Source organism: Vulpes vulpes, chromosome 6 (assembly GCF_048418805.1).
Source record: "Vulpes vulpes isolate BD-2025 chromosome 6, VulVul3, whole genome shotgun sequence".
Lineage (NCBI taxonomy): Eukaryota > Metazoa > Chordata > Mammalia > Carnivora > Canidae > Vulpes > Vulpes vulpes.
The window spans coordinates 106,900,455-106,920,521 of record NC_132785.1 but is presented as its reverse complement, the minus strand read 5'-3'; the positions used below and the strand labels follow the sequence as shown (position 1 = coordinate 106,920,521).

Genomic DNA, 20,067 nt, shown 5'->3' with positions numbered 1-20,067 from the left:
AATAAAGGCTTCAAGAAAACTGTTTTTTAACCTCTGGTTACAGATATCATACCAGAGGACAGAGAAAAAAGTTTGGAAGGCACTAAAAATTATGCAGGTGAAAGTAAAGAATGGAAATATATTCAATACAAATTTCATTTCAAAATTTAAATTTTTACTAGGATCACTTCTATAGTTTTTTTTCTACGAGGTTATTAAATGCGTCAGATCATTCTATCTCCTATGATCAAGACAAGAAGGAGTGATGAAAGAACCAATCTAAAATAACAAAACTTTTACTTTTCTTTTACTATTGTTATAACAAAACAATAACTTTTCTCTATGAAAAGTCTAGAGAATTTGAGGAGAATCATAAAACCATTTATTTGGGGTGCCTATTTTAAGGGCAATTGCATACTATATGCATAGCTGAGTGAAAATGATACTCAAATAAGTAGTATGGTATACATGGATGCTATCACTCTCAATTGTTCTTTTGAACACTTAATTTATCTACGTTAATCAAGTGTTTTTTAGCTTTAAAGGCAATAGCCCTACTATATCTCCTAATTCCTCCTTAAAATTATACTTACAGTTGGAGCAGGAGCCATAATGCTCATTGGTACAGGAATCATTGGGGTCCCTAAGAAAAAAGCATAATAAATCTTATGAATATAAGCATATGAGACTATATTCTATATCAATTACATGGCACACAAATAGGTATCTTCACTCACAGTCAATTTAAGTAGAAATGTATGAGTAATGAAAATGAGATATTGATGAATGCCTTATTTTCAAAAGCAATATGGCACAGGTCTATTAAAACTTACACGACACCAAAAACTACTCTAAAAGACTACCACCACAACATGCTTTTGTATCAGGAGTTTAAAAATCTGGATAGTTACTGATTCATGTTCATCTGATTTGGGACATCCTGAAAGCCAGTAACATACACAAATACAGATCCACTTATGAGTCAACAATGGTATTAACAAACTTTTTTTTTTTTTAAGATTTTGTTTACTTATTCATACAGACACACAGAGAGAGAGAGAGAGAGAAGCAGAGACACAGGGGATCCCTGGGTGGCGCAGCGGTTTAGCGCCTGTCTTTGGCCCAGGGCGCGATCCTGGAGACCCGGGATCGAATCCCACGTCGGGCTCCCGGTGCATGGAGCCTGCTTTTCCCTCCATGTCTCTGCCTCTCTCTCTCTCTCTCTCTCTCTCTCTCTGTGTGTGTGTGTGTGTGTGACTATCATAAATAAATAAAAATAAAAAAATTTAAAAAAAAAAAAAAAAGAGAAGCAGAGACACAAGCAGAAAGAAGCAGGCTCCATACAGGAAGCCTGATGTGGGACTTGATCCCAGGTCTCCAGGATCACACCCCAGGCTGCAGGCGGTGCTAAACCGCTGTGCCACCGGGGCTGCCCCTATTAACAAACCTTTAAAGGTTACAAAAAAAAGTTATCAAATGAGAAATTAATCTGGAAGCCTAAAAAGAATCTTGTTATTGCTAGTTCTTTAAGAAAAACAAAAAACAAGCAATATCACCAGTAATCTCAGTACCAAAGAAAATCTCTAAGACCATCTGCTGCACTAAGAAAGAAGAGTCAATGGGCATCTTAGTGATATGTGCATTTTTGTTTCCAACCACATTGCTTGCCAATCAATAACTACTATAGGGTATTCTTGTGCATATAACTAATGAAAAAAATCTTTGCAAATGACGTATCAGATAAAGGGCTAGTTTCCGAGATCTATAAAGAACTTATTAAACTCAACACCAAAGAAACAAACAATCCGATCATGAAATGGGCAAAAGACATGAACAGAAATCTCACAGAGGAAGACATAGACATGGCCAACAAGCACATGAGAAAATGCTCTGCAATATTTGCCATCAGAGAAATACAAATCAAAACCACAAATGAGATACCACCTCACACCAGTGAGAATGGGGAAAATTAACAAGGCAGGAAACCACAAATGTTGGAGAGGATGCGGAGAAAAGGGAACCCTCTTGCACTGTTGGTGGGAATGTGAACTGGTACAGCCACTCTGGAAAACTGTGTGGAGGTTCCTCAAAGAGTTAAAAATAGATCTGCCCTACGACCCAGCAATTGCACTGCTGGGGATTTACCCCGAAGATACAGATGCAACGAAACGCCGGGGCACCTGCACCCCGATGTTTCTAGCAGCAATGTCCCCAATAGCCAAACTGTGGAAGGAGCCTCAATGTCCATCAAAAGACGGATAAAGATGTGGTTTATGTATACAATGGAATATTACTCAGCCATTAGAAACGATGAATACCCACCATTTGCTTCGACGTGGATGGAACTGGAGGGTATTATGCTGAGTGAAATAAGTCAATTGGAGAAGGACAAACATTATATGGTCTCATTCATTTGGGGAATATAAATAATAGTGAAAGGGAATAGAGGGGAAGGGAGAAGAAATGGGTAGGAAATATCAGAAAGGGAGACAGAACATGAAGACTCCTAACTCTGGGAAACGAACTAGGGGTGGTGGAAGGGGAGAAGGGTAGGGGGTGGGGGTGACTGGTTGGTGGGCACTGAGGGGGGCACTTGATGGGATGAGCACTGGGTGTTATTCTGTATGGTGGCAAATTGAACAACAATAAAAAATAAATTTATTAAAAAAAAATCTTACCATCTGAGCACTAAGAAAAAGAATGCAATAAGGGCAAAAACTAATGAAAGACTTTTACTTTTCTACTATAAATTTTAAAACGCTTCTAAACATATCTCAAAGAAGTTCTGAAATCATTCTTTGGTTCAAATTTAACATCAATTTATGAGAATTCTCCAACTAAGACTGGTAAAATTGTTTTTTGAATGAGAAAAATCAAGATTCCTATCATTAAGTCAACAGAACACTGCACAAAATAGAAAAAAAGACAGAGATGCCTGGCTGGCTTAGTTGGAGAAGCATGTAACGTTTGATCTCAGGATCACAAGTTCAAGCCCCACGTCAGGTGTAGAGATTACTTATGTAAGTAAATATGCACGTAAACTTTTTAAAAAGGAAAGAAAAAGACAGAGTTCAATTCTTGGTTCTATTACATCTAGCTATGCAAACTTGAACAAGCTAAGCTGTTCAAGCTGCAGTTTCCTCGATTCTCATGAGTTAATTTCTTTGGAGCACCAATGAGACAGATCATTTATGTGTAGCAATTGAATACAGTACATGCTCAAAACTGTAATTCATCAATCTGTATATCTAAGTTTTTCACTTTTAAGTTTCAAAGCAAAAAAAGTCCTCCCCCTTTATCAACTGTAAACTACATGGCACCTTTCCCATAGGTGAATTTTCTATTAAAGAAAAATTCAGAAAAAGATGTAGTGGGGTAAGAAAGGTTTTTTTGAGGTTTTTTTTTGGGGGGGGGGGGGGTAGGTGGTTAAGTAAGCTCTACAACCAACATGGGACTCAAATTCACAACCCTGAGATCAAGAGTCGCATGCTCTGAGCCAGCCAGGCATCCCATTTTTTTTTCCTTTTTAACAGTTAACTAAATGTTTAATAGTTATGTTTCCTACCTCAACTTACTAATACCCTGCAATACAGAATTCACAATTCACAATGGAAAATGTATTGTTACTCATTACAAAGATCTACACATGCTAAACTGAAAAGAAGCAAAGTACACAAAGCGTGAACAGTGTAGTACTAGTTGAGTTTTTAAAAACACAGAAGTAGGAAAAGGGTAAACATAAGCAAACACACCAGGATATGCAAAGTGTTTGTCTCTGGAGAGTTACAAACTAGAAGCTGATACAAAAAGCTGTTAGGGGAAGGAAATTCTCAGGAATGTGAAAGAGGGGATGGACTTCCTTCTGTTCTATGCATATTACTTTTTAGGGAAATTTTATGGTTATTTTTCCAAACTGATTTTCTAATTTAATATAGAATGTGACCATTACATTTAGAGTTCAATTAGTCACACTACTAGGCAAGACAAGAAAATTACACATGAACATGGGTATTATGGTCTTGAATTACCACCCTAGTTTAGCATACTATTTCATTATTTACCTTTTAAAGTATTGATGCTACACAAAGAATGTAGAATGAGGTGTAACCAAACTCTGATTTATCATACAAATATATTTCCCTAAACAGAAATGACAATATATGCTGTTATACAGTATCAGAATTAGCACATTACCATTCTGAATAAATGCCCACATTACTATGGCATTGACCAGTCAAAAAGAAAAACTGATGAGACGCCTGGGTAGCTCATCAGTTGAGCATCTGCCTTCAGCTCAGGTCCTGATCAGGTCGGTGGACCAAGTCCCACATCTGGCTCCCTGTGAGGAGCCTGCTTCTCTGTCTTTCTATGTCTCTGCCTCTTTCTGTGTCTCTCATGAATGAATGAATGAATGAATGAGTGAATAAATACACACACACACACACACACATATATATTAAAAAAACTGACAATCTGGTTTTGAGGTCTCCTGACCCATCTTAAAAAATTATGCAGGGAGTAGTCTTATCAGACATAGGTTTCATTTATCTTCTACTTCTGTTTTAATAATTTGGCATAATGTTCATCACAAAATGTCAAATTTAGTGTTTGCTCTTCAAAATTCAAAGGAATTTAAAATCTTTTCTATAAAACCAATTTACTAGGAAGGAAATTTAAGGTACTGATTTTTCTGTCACTTTTCCTGATTCTAAAAGATTAAGCTTCATTCCCAATCCCTTAAATTTCTTCACAAAGGAATAAAATGTAAACTATTCTTCCCTATAAAACTATAACACAACCGTTTTGTTTTTAGGAAGGATCACAGTTACTAGTAAAGGCCATCAAAAACATATCTTATGAGACTAAATTGATTAACAAAATCAGGATATATGAACCTCCCAAAAATTGATGCCAAAACAAAAGTGGCTCTCAGGACACCATCCTTCTTATATTATTAATCTGTTAGATGGTTGACAACTAACTTTATTCAGTTTTCTGTTAACATTATTCTCTCAATCCCCCTATTCAGCAGGAATTCCTCTATACATTATAGAACTCAATTACTGACTAAAATTCAGTAAGTGTTCTATGAAATAATAAACTGGTTTAGATTTAAATTTAAATATGTATTTCATTTTTATTTTTAGATTGACTCTCTTTCTTTCTTTTCAGGGTCCTGATATCATGACCTAAGCTGAAGGCAGATGCTTAACGGAACTGAGCCACCCAGGAGCCCCTAAATACGTATTTCAAATTATATTCCTGGAAAGAGGTAGTAATAAATACACATCCATGATTACCTAGGACAGCTTAAAACAAGTTGCTACAAGCATAAATGTCGTAAAAGTTTGTACAAATATTGCATTCTACTCCATAATGTGTATAAGTACTTGTTCTAACTTTCAGAACAATGATTTACCCCCAAATTCCTGAAGTGCTAAATGATATTCCAAAAACACTGCCATGTTTATCTGTGGCTTTAGCACCGCTATATACTTAATCTAGAAGTTAGGAGGCCCCCAAAGCTGAGCCTCTAGAATATACATGTTATGAATCAACAATCTTGGGGCACCTGGCTAGCTCAGTGGCTGAGCATCTGCCTTGAGCTCGGGGCGTGATCCCAGGTCCCCTGCAGGGAACCTCCTTCTCCCTCTATGTCTCTGCCTCTCTGTGTCTCTCATGAATAAATAAAATCTTAAAAAAAAAAAAAAAAACTATATGGAAGAATTTAGAAATGGATGAGCCTATTTCATCTCCCTCTTTCAGTAAGGGAATAAAAACGGTTATGTGGGAATGTGGGCAAAATTTTTCACTGTATACCTTTTTAACTACGGAATTGTATGAATTAGTATATATCTGCTGGTTTACTTTATTTTTTAAATAAAGGGATTTTTTTTAATCTTCCCAGATTAATTTGATACTCAATTTGATATGAAAAGTACTGTCATAGAACAATAAGACATCACATTTAAAGAAAAATGCTAACAAACATGTTTACTACTAACACACAGTCACATACATTATCACTTTCCTAAAGTTTATACTATAATAACAAAAGTATAGGCTAAAAAAAACAACAGTATCCAAAAACTTACCTGGAGGTACAGGTGGAGGAAAACCAGGAAATTGTGGGGGTGGGATCCCTGGTGGGAGTGCTGGGATTCCCATGGGAGGGCGATTCAAATGAGGGGGGAAAGACATTCTTACTGCAGCGGTCTAAAGAAAAAAATCATGACAAATCATTTTATTTGAAAACTTTGCAATTTGATATGCCTGGTTTGTTGGCCTTCATTTTTAGAGTATCTGCAAAATTCTAAAGTTTTCTTACCCAAAGGAGTTGGCAAAGACCCTCTTTTCTCTGTCTGTCCATTGAGAATTTTTAAAACTTAGATCTTTTCTAAAATAAGTTCCCAAAATGTACACGATCTAAATTCAGGATAGACTCCTACAATCATATGGGAATACATATAAAGGAAGAAAAAAATTTTGAGGTTCAGTTAATATCCAAAAATTAAATACCAAACATCAACGAATCTTTTTAAACCAAACTCAGAATCCAGGAAGATTATCTAAGTTTTTTTTCTTTAAATGTTCTGATGCATTCATTTTTCTACATATATCAGCACCCTGAAAACTAAATGTACCAAGTTACACAATATTTGTTGACTCAATGTTGGCCAGTTCCTCAAGGACAAAAGAATGTCTCTGAACCATAAACCTGAGAGGGAAGAAACCTTCTGACATCAGGTCACATACTAACTACTCAGATATAAAGAAAACATACAATTTATGACAATGAGAAAATATGTAACTTTTATTAAACTTAAAAGTCAACTTCCTAACCATTCTTGAATGAAATTCAATGAATGAATAAAATTCAAGAATCAGAACTTAGCATTTGATTTCTTTGAATATTAGAATATATTGCACTGTTTAAATGGTTTGATATAAAAAAAAAAAAAAATAAAATAAATGGTTTGATATTACTTAAAAGAAAGTTAATTTTGTCCTTTAGTTAAATGAATATAAGTATTTAAGACTCCCCAAGCACCAAATTTTGTATTTTCATCAACATATTTGAATGTCCAGAACTGTTAGAAAAAGTACAAAAATTCTATAGGATATCCTAGGAGGATTCCATGCACCAATTCAAAGAAGCAGTCAAAATAAGTGATCTAATACCAGTAATGGCACTAAATAGCAGTGATTTGATCAACAGGAGATATGTCTGTCAGGCACTAGGAAAAACTCCCCCTACACTCTGTAACTGAAGGAGTCTAGAGTTGTTTGAAGCTTTTAAAAAGAATCTGTCTCTATTTTTGGTCTATTTCATACATTGATTTACTCACCCTTCAGAAGAGAGAAGATAAAAAGTGCATGTCTTCCACTTCCTCGCCCCCTAATCCCAACAGTTTGGTATATATCGTTGTATTCTTCTAAATACCTTTCTATACACAAACTAACATATAATTATTTGTGTTTTTCTGCAAACAATATAATCATACTATACTGTTAGGTACATTTCTCCCTCATTATCATTAACATCTCATCAGTTCATATAGTTCTATTCCAACCTTTATAATACGGTAAACTACTACAATACAAGCATATAATAATTATTCATTCAACATGGATGGTTGGATCCACATTTTGCCTCTTATAATACTGGACATTCTTGGACATATAAATCTATGCACCTGTGCAAGTAACTCTCTTATGCAGATTAGTACTATATGTATCTACACTTTACCTCCGAATCATCCTCCAAAACTAGTGGACAAATCCACATCCCCACCACCAATATATGGGTATGCCCTTTGCTCAGATCTTCACCATTGTTAGAGTAAATCAGAGTTTAAATTATAACAATCTGATAACTAAAAAATACTCCCATTTTAATGTACATTTCCTTAATCACTCTTGAATATTTTTACCTGTTTATCAGACATTTCTTTAAAACAGTCTTAGAAAAGTATGTCCTTCAGGCTCACAGCTGTTCTTCCTCAGTATTCTTTTGACTTAATAAGTTAGGATAATATTCTATAAAATCTTAACTTCAATTTCAGAAAACACAGTACACTTAAAATATTTAGAAAGTTTTTTTTATAAAAAATATTTAGAAAGTTTTACAAACAAAATAGATTCCTAAAATTCCATATACTTAGAAAATAAGATATTAGAAATGCCTTAAAATATTTAGTATCAGTATAAATTAAAAAGGGAATTTTTAAGTAATCTTTTTGTAATACTTTTTCCCCAAAAACAAAACAAAACAAAAAATTCTATATAAAGGGGGTGAGTGTATCTCCTTTTAAAAGAGGGCAAAAAAAAAAAAAAAAAAAAAAAAGAGGGCTACTATCCTACTTCCACAAACTCTTCTATTATCATTATTCTTTATCATTATTCTATCTTAGCACTTTCTTAGGAGGGCAGTTGAAATTAATACCTGTCAAATAAATTAATTAATCAATCAATGAATCAGTAAACCAATTTATTAGGACGCTCCCATGTACCAAGTACTTATGCCAGTAATGAAGCAGTGCCTAGCTTCACAAAGTTTACAAAGACTGGAGCATAAAATTCATCTCTAGAATCATTTATTGTCAAGTACTAGCTATAACTATTACTTTTTAGAAACCTAGGTTCTTGGTGTTTATATTATATTTCATAGCTTTTAAATGTATAATTTCTTCTGTACAAATTAACCAGATTGTTTTAGTGTATGTCAATGTATCCATTCCATTCACTTCTAATTTTTCTATGTTCTACATCTCTTTCATTTAGAACTGTTCAAAACTTGTTCATAAGTGAACTTCAAAGGTGTATCACAATTTTATCTTAATTAAGGTAATAGTTCCTCCTATGGTCAGAAAACTACAATTCTGGTGATCACTGGTAAATAATATAAAAAATCACTTCAAAAAATAAATAAAAATCACTTTAAACACCCTAAAATAGGAGTATCAGCCACTTTTTTCAAAATGAACTTTTATGTTTTGACATGTGAAAATGAGAATAAACTTTTATAACCATAAAACAAAGCTTATCAGTTCTTACCTACAGTTGATAAATTGTAATACCCTCATCACAAATTATAGAGATTCAAAGTTGGCAGGTTCTTTGCAGAATAAAGTAGGGAAGAGAATTAGGGAGTTCTTTAAGGTAGGCCTCACCAAGAAGGTAGGTAAATTGACCTCCAAAGGGGCCAAGGCAGAAGCCTTGTATCTGGAGGCAATAGCCTTCCAAAAAAAAGGAAACAAATGCAAAGAGCCTGAGTTGGGCATGGAGTACTTGTGGGAGGAAAGCAAGGCCAACAGCTGGAGCAGAGTACTTGAGGAAAGTCAAAGATAAATGCCAAGTATTACTTGAGAGAGGGGGGGGTTCAGAGAATGTAGTACTTTGTAGGCCACTGTAAAGGTTTTGATCTTTACTCTGCATGAGATGGAAAACATTAGAAAGGCTTCTGACCTGACTTATATTTTAACAGTGTCACTGGCCACTGGAGAACTGGAGAACAAGGGGAGATACAGGAGACTACTGCAATAATGAGACAAGAGAGGGTGGCCTGGAATAGGTGGCAGGGGTTAAAGTGTTAGATTCAGGGAATCTCAGGTGGCTCAGCGGTTTGGCGCCTGCCTTTGGCCCAGGGCGTGATCCTGGAGTCCCGGGATCGAGTCCCACATCGGGCTCCCTGCGTGGAGCCTGCTTCTCCCTCTGCCTGTGTCTCTGCCCCTCTCTCTCTGTCTCTCATGAGTAAATTAAAAAAAAAAAAAAAACAAGTGTTAGATTCAGGATGTAGTACTTTGAAGGTAGCCAATTTCTGCTAAGGGAGTGTGGAGTTTAAGAAAGATGCAATAATTATTTTATTTGCACTGAGATGATTTAAATAACATTTAAAAATACTTGTATTTTTTACTTTTTTCATTTTCACTTTGGAGTGCTTCACTTTTAAAAGGTTCAAAGCATTTTTACCTGCTAGGTATGAAACCTTATGGCCCAAAGTAACAAAAACAAGCAACTATGATGCAAGTATTATCTCTAGTGTTGCAATGGTCACACAGGTTTATTATACATTTGTCAAAATTCACTGAAATTAAAATCGGTGTATTTTATTGCATACAAATTTTATCTCAATAAATCTAGTCCCCATCCAAAAAAAAAAAAAAACCTTTTTAAAAAAAGAAAACTTAAATAAGATTTCTCTTTAGCACTCATAATATGCATGCTTTTTTTTTTTTTCACTTTTTCCTCTTTACACTTTTAAGTCACTGCTCTTTTCCTACACCATTAACTGCTTACAACCACTGCAGATTTATCCCAAGAGAAAACGAATGATTTCACCAGGAATAGATATACTGGCTAACCCCATCAGGGCACTGTATGTCAAATTTCTGAATGCTAAGAGGCAAATGAACCAACAGATTCTTCTTAGTAATCATTTATACAACTCATTCATTCATTCAACAAATATCTAGCTCCAATTTTGTGTCAGGTTCTTTTCTAAGTATTATTTTTAATAACTCTGAAAGAGCAAATTTTAAGTTATTATATAGTTACACAGCCAGCCCAGTGGCTCTCCAGTGAATATAAATGATCATAACTATAGAATGCATTGTCCCCTGCTCTGCTTATAACCTGCAAGGCACAATGAACTGACAACCTGCCCCAGCCTAAGCAAAGCCAGCCCTTCAAAATATCATTTCTCAAACTGAATTTCTACAGAAGGGAAGTGTTCAGTAACTATTCCTAAGAAAAAGTATTCCATGTCCAAAGAATGGGAAATGCTTGATTAACAAAGTTTCTTTTACAGGAAAACTTTTCAGAGGTATGAAAATACTCGTCTCCAAAAAGGGAGCTCATCATTTTCTGAGATTTCCACTTAGCTGTTTTCTCATTTTCAATGATTAAAAAGCAATGCTTGGGCAGCCCCGGTAGCACAGCAGTTTAGCACTGCCTGCACCCCAGGGTGTGATCCTGGAGACCTGGGATCAAGTCCCATGGCAGGCTCCCTGCATGGGGCCTGCTTCTCCCTCTGCCTGTGTCTCTGCCTCTCTCTCTCTCTCTCTCTCTCTCTCTCTCTTACTCATGAATAAATAAATAAAATCTTAAAAACAAACAAACAAACAATGCTATCTAGAGAAAAATTAGTGGTAGTCTGGAGTGACTTGAAAACAAGAAAGAAAATCCTTTTTGGGGAAAGTCACATAACTCTGAACATTTACTAAAAATCATCAAATTGCACATTACAACGAGCCTGTTTCCTGCGTTAATTACACCTTAATAAAATTGCTTTTTAAAAAAAAGCACTACTTGGGCAGTCTGGGTGGCTCAGCGGTTTAGGGCCGCCTTCAGCCCAGGACGTGATCCTGGAGACCTGGGATCCAGTTCCGCATCGGGCTCCGTGCACAGAGCCTGCTTCTCCCTCTGCCTGTGTTTCTGCCTCTCTCTCTGTCTCTAGAGTAAATTAAAAAAATCTTAAATAAATAAAAATAAAAATAGGACTACCAATTCAGGACAATTTCAGGCTAAATCCAGTTAAGACCTGAGAATTAGACAATACTGCATCAATATTAATTTCCTGATTTTGTTCAATGTACTGTTGTTAAATATGGAAATGTCTTTATTCTAGGAAATATACACTAAAGTGTTTAAGGGTTAAGGGACATCTGCAGCTTACTAGCAAAACATTTCAGAAGAAAACTATGAAGAAATAGAGAAGATAAAGCAAATTCGTCAAATGTTACCATTTGGGGGCCCTTGGTGAAAGGCATTTGAGAATTCTTTCTACTATTTCTGTAACTTGTTTAAAGTTTGACTCATGCCAAGTAAGTGTTAAAAGTAGTATTAAGAGGTGCCTGGGTGGCTCAGTCAGTTAAGCATCATCTGCCTTCTACTAGGGTCATGATCCCATTAGGTTGCCTGCTCAGCCTGCTTCTCTCTCCTGCCCCACTCATGCTCTCTAGCTATCTCTTATCTCTGTCTGCCTCTTTCTCAAATAAATAAAATCTTTTTTTTAAGGCAGTATCAATTCTGGTGGTGTAAATATTATCTTCTTTTTCTTCTCTTAACGTTTCAAAAGTAAAAAGGGGGGGGGCAAGAAAAAAACTATTCACCAACTTTAAGGGGGAAATCAGTTGATATCCTTTTAGAAATGGCAGTGGTAGTTGTCAGAAAAGACTACCAAGATTAAACAAAATACACAGAATGTTTTTGTAAGACAATGACTACTTTTGCTTCCAAAGGTACAAAACAGTTTAAATCATACGTAAATGAGAAAAGTACATAGCTAATTTATGACCCAAAAAGTTACTCGAAAATCCCAAACCTGTATTAGGTCTGAAGTGTTACCAATGTTAAAACAAACTCATTTTATTTTAAAAACATATTTAAAACCTTACGAAGGGATCCCTGGGTGGTGCAGCGGTTTGGCGCCTGCCTTTGGCCCAGGGCGCAATCCTGGAGACCGGGATCGAATCCCACGTCAGGCTCCCGGTGCATGGAGCCTGCTTCTCCCTCTGCCTATGTCTCTGCCTCCCTCTCTCTCTCTCTCTCTCTCTCTCTCTCTGTGTGTGACTACATAAATAATAATAATAATAAAAAAAGAGAATGGTGCCTTTAAAAAAAAATAAAATAAAATAAAACCTTACGAAAGTGGAATAAAAAGATACCAAACCACAAAATAAAAAGTACTTAGCCCGAACTGTCATTAATATATGGTACCTATACAACACTAGGGCAATAAAAACATTTTCTTCCTAAAAGTGTTTCCGAACCATACCAAAATAAATAGATAAATAAGGGGAAAACCCTACTTTGGGGATCCAAGATGCAAATTTGGTAACCTCAAGAAAATATTTTTTTTTTAAAGTTGGCTACCCATCCAGCGTGGAACCCAACGCAGCGCTTGAACTCATGACCCTGACTGAGATCAAGACCTGAACGCTCAGGGCACCTGGGTGGTTCAGTCGGTTAAGTGGTTAAACATTTGACTCTTGATTTTGGCTCAGGTCATGATCTCGGTGCCCAGAGGTTGAGGCCCATGTCGGACTCCGCGCTCAACAGGAAGTCTGCTTGAGGTTTTTTTTCTCTCTCTCAAATAAATTAATCACAAGAAAGAAAAGCCCAACACATAACTAACTGAGCTGCCCAGGTGCCCCAAAAAGATGAATTATTTAACAAAAATATTAACATTTTAATTTACTTCTGTTTACAAAAAGTCTTTAACATACATTATCTCACTAAATCTCTCAAATTACCTATTGCAGATATATTAATCTTTTATAGATGAAGAAGCTAACTTCTCCAAGGGAACACAATATGTGGGTGGGGACTCCAAGGTCCTCATTATCCTAAAATTACCAAACCAAAGGCTGTTTTCACTGTTATCACAATAACATACCAAGAAGAAACTTAAGAGTTAACTTTTTTTTTTTTTATTTATAGAAGTCTATTCACAATACACTGAATGAAACGTTAAGACTCCGGATTAGGCTCCTGCGCTTCACATTCTTAAATAACAAACAATATCAACGTGGACTAAACCCTCCGTTACTTAGACATGGCACTAAGGATTTTACATGTTTTTCAAAGCCCGCAATCACGATAGCCTATAAAGTGGATACTATTACAATCCTCAATTTACAGATGAAGAAAACCAAGACTCCAACAAAAGTTAATTACAATAGTATACCATCTGCTTGAATCCCGAGAAACCGATGACCCACACTGAATTATCTTTCAAGGCCTATGAATGTTTTTGGAAATCTTTTGAAAAATTAAAGTTCCCAACACAATATATAAAAATTGCTTATACTCTACTGCCAACCACCTAATTCACGGTACTTCATACTACGGCAGTCTGGGACAAGAGAAGTCCAATCTCTCGACTCTCCTTTTGGTCTGCTCCACTCTGCCCAGTGGAGGAAAATGGCTTTTCCATAGCAATATAAATCCACATTACATAACTTCATAATAATCTTCATACTCCTAGATCTACTTCGAAAAACGTTATTTATGAAGCACTGAAGACCGAAGAAGAGTAAGAAAGAAAGAACACATTTTAATGGGGAGGTTGGTCACCGCCTAGAATGAATGGGGGGGAGGGGGATAGTTTACTGCAACATCCAATGGAGTAAGGGGGGGGGGGGGAGGACCACACAGTATTCATCACAATCTCAAAAGAATGGTGGGGGAGGGTGCTTTAAAAAAAGAAAAGAAAAGAAAGAAAGAAAAAGGTGGGCATTGGTTGAATTCGGGGTTGGGAGTGGGGGAGTCCCCTCGGTGGCGGGCTCTGGATGACCCAAGAGGAAGGGAAAGAAATTCGGTAAACAGGCTGGGTGCTCGCCGGCTTGTACGCAGAGCCTGGGGCAAGAGCGTCCTAGGCCCGAAAAATCGACGGCAGCACCTCCGCCGAGCTCGGGTCAGAAAGGGGCCTTCCTCTGGGAAGGACTCCCAAGGGGCCGGACGATCATCGCGGGGCAAACGTGGGAGCCCAGAAGGGGCCGAGGCGATGCGCTCGGTGTGGCGGACCGCGGAAGGGAAAGGGAAAGTGGGCGACCATGCAAGGGAGAACAGCTCTGGCCTCCACGGGCCCCTGCTGGGCCCACCTGGATTTCCGAGGCCTTAGAGAAGTGCAGAAACCCAAGCCTCGTGCCCGTCCCCTCCCCCACCCCAACCTCCCTTCACCCCCGATCCCACCCGGGGCCCTCTCGCAGCCTCCCTGACTTCCCTCCCTCCCGCAACCGAGGTACCCCGTTCTCCCCCGGTTCCCACACGCATTCAGGGGCGTGAACTCACCCTCCGCTGAGGAAACGGTACGATCTTCGCGGTCTTCGAGGCTCCAGGGTACGAGCGGGCGCCACCGGCTCGAGGTCTCTGCGCGCCGCTCGCCGGGAGACGAGTTCCGAAGCGCCTCCACGCACAGGCCGCAAACACAGCCGCGCTGCGCGGGGAGCTTCTGGAGGTCTTCCTCTTGCCCGGCGTGCACTGCGGCCGCGGAGCGTAAAGGGGAGAATCATAGAGAAGGACGCGTATAGATAGTCTTCTCTTCTTTGGGTCTGAGTCACCGCGCAGCCGCGAAGAACCATAGAGAAGGAGCGCCTGGTGGGGACTAGAGAGGCTCGAGCTGTAAATGACGACCCACCCGGCCATGTTTGATTGGAGCTGATTGAATCTTATGACTAAGAGACGCCATCTTGAGGTCAAGGTTCCGCTGCGCGCGGCGCAGGGGCTGTTAGGGTAACAACTCGCTTTTTGTAGTTTGGTGTCCCGGGGCTTACAGCCCTGTTTTGTGGCTCAGTGAGGTTCGGTGGACTGCAAACCGGGCCTCACCCAGCACGTCGGCGGAAACGCCGCCTGCTGATCTTTCCTGGAAAACAGCTAAATAACTGGCGAAGGGCGTGGTGGTTGCAAGTGCAGGCGCACACCCCTTGTGCGAGCTAGGCCAAAGAGGGGGCCGGACATCCTCCAAATACCTGAAACGGCCTGTAGAAAGTTTTAACGCGACTTTCATTCTGTCATGTAGAGGTGCTGGAAAGAACGTCACTTATTGGATCAACGGAAATAAAACTAGATCCATGCACATAAAGCAATCATGAATGATTCTTTGATGAACGTCATGGTCAATATCTTTTTTTTTTTTTTTTTTTTTTAATAGGGAAACCTGGGTGGCTCAGTGGTTGAGCGTCAGCCTTTGTTTTGTGTGTGTGTGTTTTTAAAGATTTTATTTGTTCATGAGAGACACAGGCAGAGGGAGAAGCGGGCTCCATGCAGGGAGCCCGACCTGGGACTCGATCCTGGGTCTCCAGGGTCAAGCCCTGGGCCCAAGGCAGGCGCTCAACCGCTGAGCCACCCAGGGATCCCAGAGTGTCCACCTTGGGCTCGGGGTGTGATCCTGGAGTCCTGGGGTCAGGTCCCCCACATGGGGCTCTCTGCAGGGGACCTGCTTCTCCCTCTGCTTTTGTCTTTGCCTCTCTCTGTGTCTCTCATGAATAAATAAAATATTGCTAAAAATATCTTTTTTATAGGCCTTTGTTGACTCTTGCTTCTTTTTTTTTTTTTATTGGAGTTCAATTTGCCAACATATAGTATAGCACCTAGTGCTCATCCTGCCAAGTGCCCCCCTCACTGCCCATCACCCAGTCACCCCAACCCCCCCCACCTCCCCTTCCACTACCCCTTGTTCGTTTCCCAGAGTTAGGTGTCTCTCATGTTTTGTCACCCTCACTGATATTTTCTCTCCTTTGCCTTCTATTTCCTTTCACTATCATTTATATTCCCCAAATGAATGAGACCATATAATGTTTGTCCTTTTCCAATTGACTTATTTCACTCAGCATAATACCCTCCAGTTCCATCCACATTGAAGCAAATGGTGGGTATTTGTCGTTTCTAAAGGCTGTAACTCTTGCTTCTCAAAAGGCTTGTCATTTACTCAGTGTAAAGCTGTTGTTTCCCTGGGTGCCTGGTGCTGAGCTAAATGCTGGGAGTATGCAAGTTAAATGCAAGTGAGAGTTTACCCTCCTTTGGAAAGAGCTGCAAGCACGGTGGAACAGATGACAAACTGAGGACTGTGTATAAAATTAAAACATACATACTGCCTTTCCTTACATGCTTTTCCTTTTGAATTTTACTCTATAGTACTTATCACCACTTAGTGTATTGTGCATTTTTCTTATTTATTTTATGATTTGTCTTTCCCTACCCTACTAGAATGTAAGGAGTGCAGGGATTGTCTTTTTTGTTCACTGCCAGATCCCAGTGTCCAGGCCTGGTACATAGCAAATGTTCAATAAATATTTGTTTCTGTTTGGTGTGTGTGTGTGTGTGTGTGTGTTTAAAGATTTTGTTTATTTGAGAGAGCAAGTAAAAGAGAGAAAACATGAGCAGGGGGAGGGGTAAAGGGAGAGGGAGAAATAGTCTCCCCGCTGAGCAGGGTGCTCCATTCCTGGACCCTGGGATCATGACCTGAGCAGAAGAAGGCAGACGCCCAACCAACGGAGCCATCCAGGTGTGCCCCTCAATAAATATTTGTTGAATGAATGAAATTGTGTATATGCGTACCAACATAATATAAAATACAGTAGGAGACCCATGGGAAAGACTATAAAATTACTATCATTTGTAAAATGTACATCCATCTGTATTTCTATTCACTAGGTTTTCTTACCATTAAGTAGGGCAAATAATATTTATTCCCCAGAGTTATTGCAAGAATTAAAGTGACTAATGCATGTGAAAGTACTTTGTTCAATAAAGCGTTAGTCAAATTCTAGTTACAGGGACGCCTGGGTGGCTGGCTCAGCGGTTGAGCATCTGCCCCACGCTCTGGGTGTGATCCCGGGTTCCTTGCAGGGAACCTGCTTCTCCCTCTGCCTGTGTCTCTGCCTCTTTGTCTCTGTCTCTGTGTCTCTCATGAATAAATAAGTCTAAAAAAAAAAAAAACTCTAGTTACATTTTGCAAATAAAAAGATTCTGGGGTTTTTTTTGTTTTTTTTTTTTTAACAGTTACAGGCTTGAGGTGCACCTGAGTGGCTCAGCGGGTTGAGTGTCTGCCTTCCAAGATGGTCATGGTCTCAGGGTCCTGGGATCAAGCCTCATATAGGGCTCCCTGCTCAGCAGGGAGCCTCCCCCTCCCTCTGCTCCTCCCCCCTGCTTGTTCTCTCTCTGTCTCTCTCTCTCTCTCTCTCCAGATAATAAATAAATGAAACCTTTAAAAAAAAAAAAAAAAACAATTACAGGCTTGAACAGAAATCCTTTCAGGTTACTCTGTATCCCCTTGTTTTGTTAGAAACATTGTATATAGGGATCCCTGGGTGGCGCAGCGGTTTGGCGCCTGCCCGGTCCTAGAGACCGGGGATCGAGTCCCACGTCCGGCTCCCGGTGCATGGAGCCTGCTTCTCCCTCTGCCTATGTCTCTGCCTCTCTCTCTGTGACTATCACAAAAAAAAAAAAAAAAAAGAAAAAAAAAATCCTTTAAAAAAAAAAGAAAGAAACATTGTATATAGGGCAGCCTGGGTGGCTCAGCGGTTTAGTGCGGCTGCCTTTAGCCCAGGGCCTGATCCTGGAGTGCCTGGATCAAGTCCCATGTTGAGCTCCCTGCATGAAGCCTGCTTCTCCCTCTGCCTGTGTCTCTGCCTCTCTCTCTGTGTGTGTCTGTCATGAATACAAATAAAATATTTTAAAAAACCATTGTATATAAATTCATGTATTTCTTGTATAATAAAACCTTAGAGAGCTCTCTCAAGTAAGTTTGCTAACTTTTTTGTTGTAGACATTTGTTGCTTGCATTGACTGGGCATCCATTTCCCTACCTTCAGTAACGGCACTCTGAATTTCATAAAAGAAACCATCCTTCCACTACTCTAGAACTTTGTAGTGCGGATATAAAGTCCCAACCAGAGCCAGGCCCTTTAGGACAGAGGTATAAAGTCATAATTCAATCACAGCCTGGCAATTGAGTATTTATGTTGTACCAAGCACTACTTAAGCATCCTGCAAAAATCAGCAAATTTAAACCTCACAACAACCCACCAAAGTAGGAATTATTGTGGTACAAATGAAGAAACTAAGGCTTAGAATGGTTAAATATGTTGCCCAGGGGCAACTGGGTGGCTCGTGGTTGAGAGTCAGTCAGCGAGATCCCTGGGTGGCGCAGCGGTTTGGCGCCTGCCTTTGGCCCAGGGCGCGATCCTGGAGACCCGGGATCGAATCCCACATCGGGCTCCCGGTGCATGGATCCTGCTTCTTCCTCCGCCTGTGTCTCTGCGCCTCTCTCTCTCTCTCTGTGACTATCATAAATAAAAAAAAAAAAAAAGAGAGAGAGTGTCAGTCAGCCTTTGGCTCATGATGTGATACCCCGGGGGTCCTGGGATTGAGTCCTGAATCAGGCTCCCTACAAGGAGCCTACTTCTCCATCTGCCTATGTCTCTCATGAATAAATAAATAAAATCTTTTTTTAAATGCAAAAAAAAAAAGGATTATTTATTTGGAGGAGGAGGAGTAGAAGGAGAGGACAAAGAAAAGAGTGAAGCTCCAGTGGACTCCCTGCTGAGCAAAGAGCTGGCTCGAGATGGGGCTTCATTTCACAACTTGGAAACCATGACCTGCATGGAAATCACGAGTCAGACACTCAACTGACTGATCCACTCAGGTGCCCCTAGAGTTATTCAATTTTCTTTTCTTTTCTTTTTTTTTAAGATTGTATTTATTTGAGAGAAAGAGAAAGAATAGCACAAGGGGGGTGGGGCAGAGGGAGAGGGAGAAGCCGACTCCCTGATAAACAGGGAGTCAGATGTGGGGCTCTATTCCAGGACACTGAGATCATGACCTGAGCCAAAGGCAGACACTTAACCTACTGAGCCACCTAGGTGCCCCAGATTTATTCGATTTCCATTCATGGATGGGGCTAGGGTTTTTTGGTACATTAAATCAGTATGTAGAAATGTACCTAATTTTAAAGACTGGGCTACCTCATTTTTTTTTTTTTAAGTTTATTTCTTTTTTCAGTAATCTCATACCCAACATGTAACTCAAACTCACAACCAGAGATCAGGAGTCGCACACTCCTCCCACCAAGCCAGCCAGGTAACTTTTCAGGAGCAAGTAAGGGAGGACCAACTCAAACTGACTTAAACAGTAAGGAAATGTTTTGGCTCATCAAGCAGAGAGACTAGATAGGCTCTATCTAGTCAGGATTGGGTGATCCAGAGGCTCACTAATTTTATCAAGAGCAGGGTTCTTTCTGGGTTGCTTGGGTGACTCAGTCATTTGAGCGTGTGACTTTGGCTCAGGGACCTGGGAATGGCCCATGTCAGGGCCCACACTCAGCGGAAAAACTGCTTCCACGCTTCTGCTTATCCCTCTCCCTCTGCATCTCCGTCTGCTTAAGTGTAAGCACTCTTTCTTTCTTTCTCTCCCAAACATATAAATGAAATATTAAAAAAAAAAAAAAAAAAAAGAGGGGATCCCTGGGTGGCACAGCGGTTTAGCGCCTCCCTTTGGCCCAGGGCGGGATCCTGGAGACCTGGGATCAAATCCCACGTGGGGCTCCCGGTGCATGGAGCCTGCTTCTCCCTCTGCCTGTGTCTC

At 39.6% G+C, this 20,067-nt stretch overlaps 1 protein-coding gene across 1 annotated transcript in view; it reads right to left on the bottom strand.

Annotated features, from left to right (window-relative positions):
* RBM25 (RNA binding motif protein 25) overlaps positions 1 to 15,295 on the bottom strand; it is a 53,345-nt gene extending 38,050 nt beyond the window's left edge. The window contains exons 1-3 of the mRNA XM_026008537.2: positions 14,776 to 15,295; positions 6,075 to 6,195; positions 573 to 622 (exon numbers count right to left, since the gene is read on the bottom strand). Coding sequence (XP_025864322.2) covers positions 573 to 622; positions 6,075 to 6,195; positions 14,776 to 15,129 — 525 coding nt within the window. The 5' untranslated portion in view covers positions 15,130 to 15,295. The remainder of the gene's footprint in view (positions 1 to 572; positions 623 to 6,074; positions 6,196 to 14,775) is intronic.
* Between the last annotated feature and the right edge of the window lie 4,772 nt (positions 15,296 to 20,067).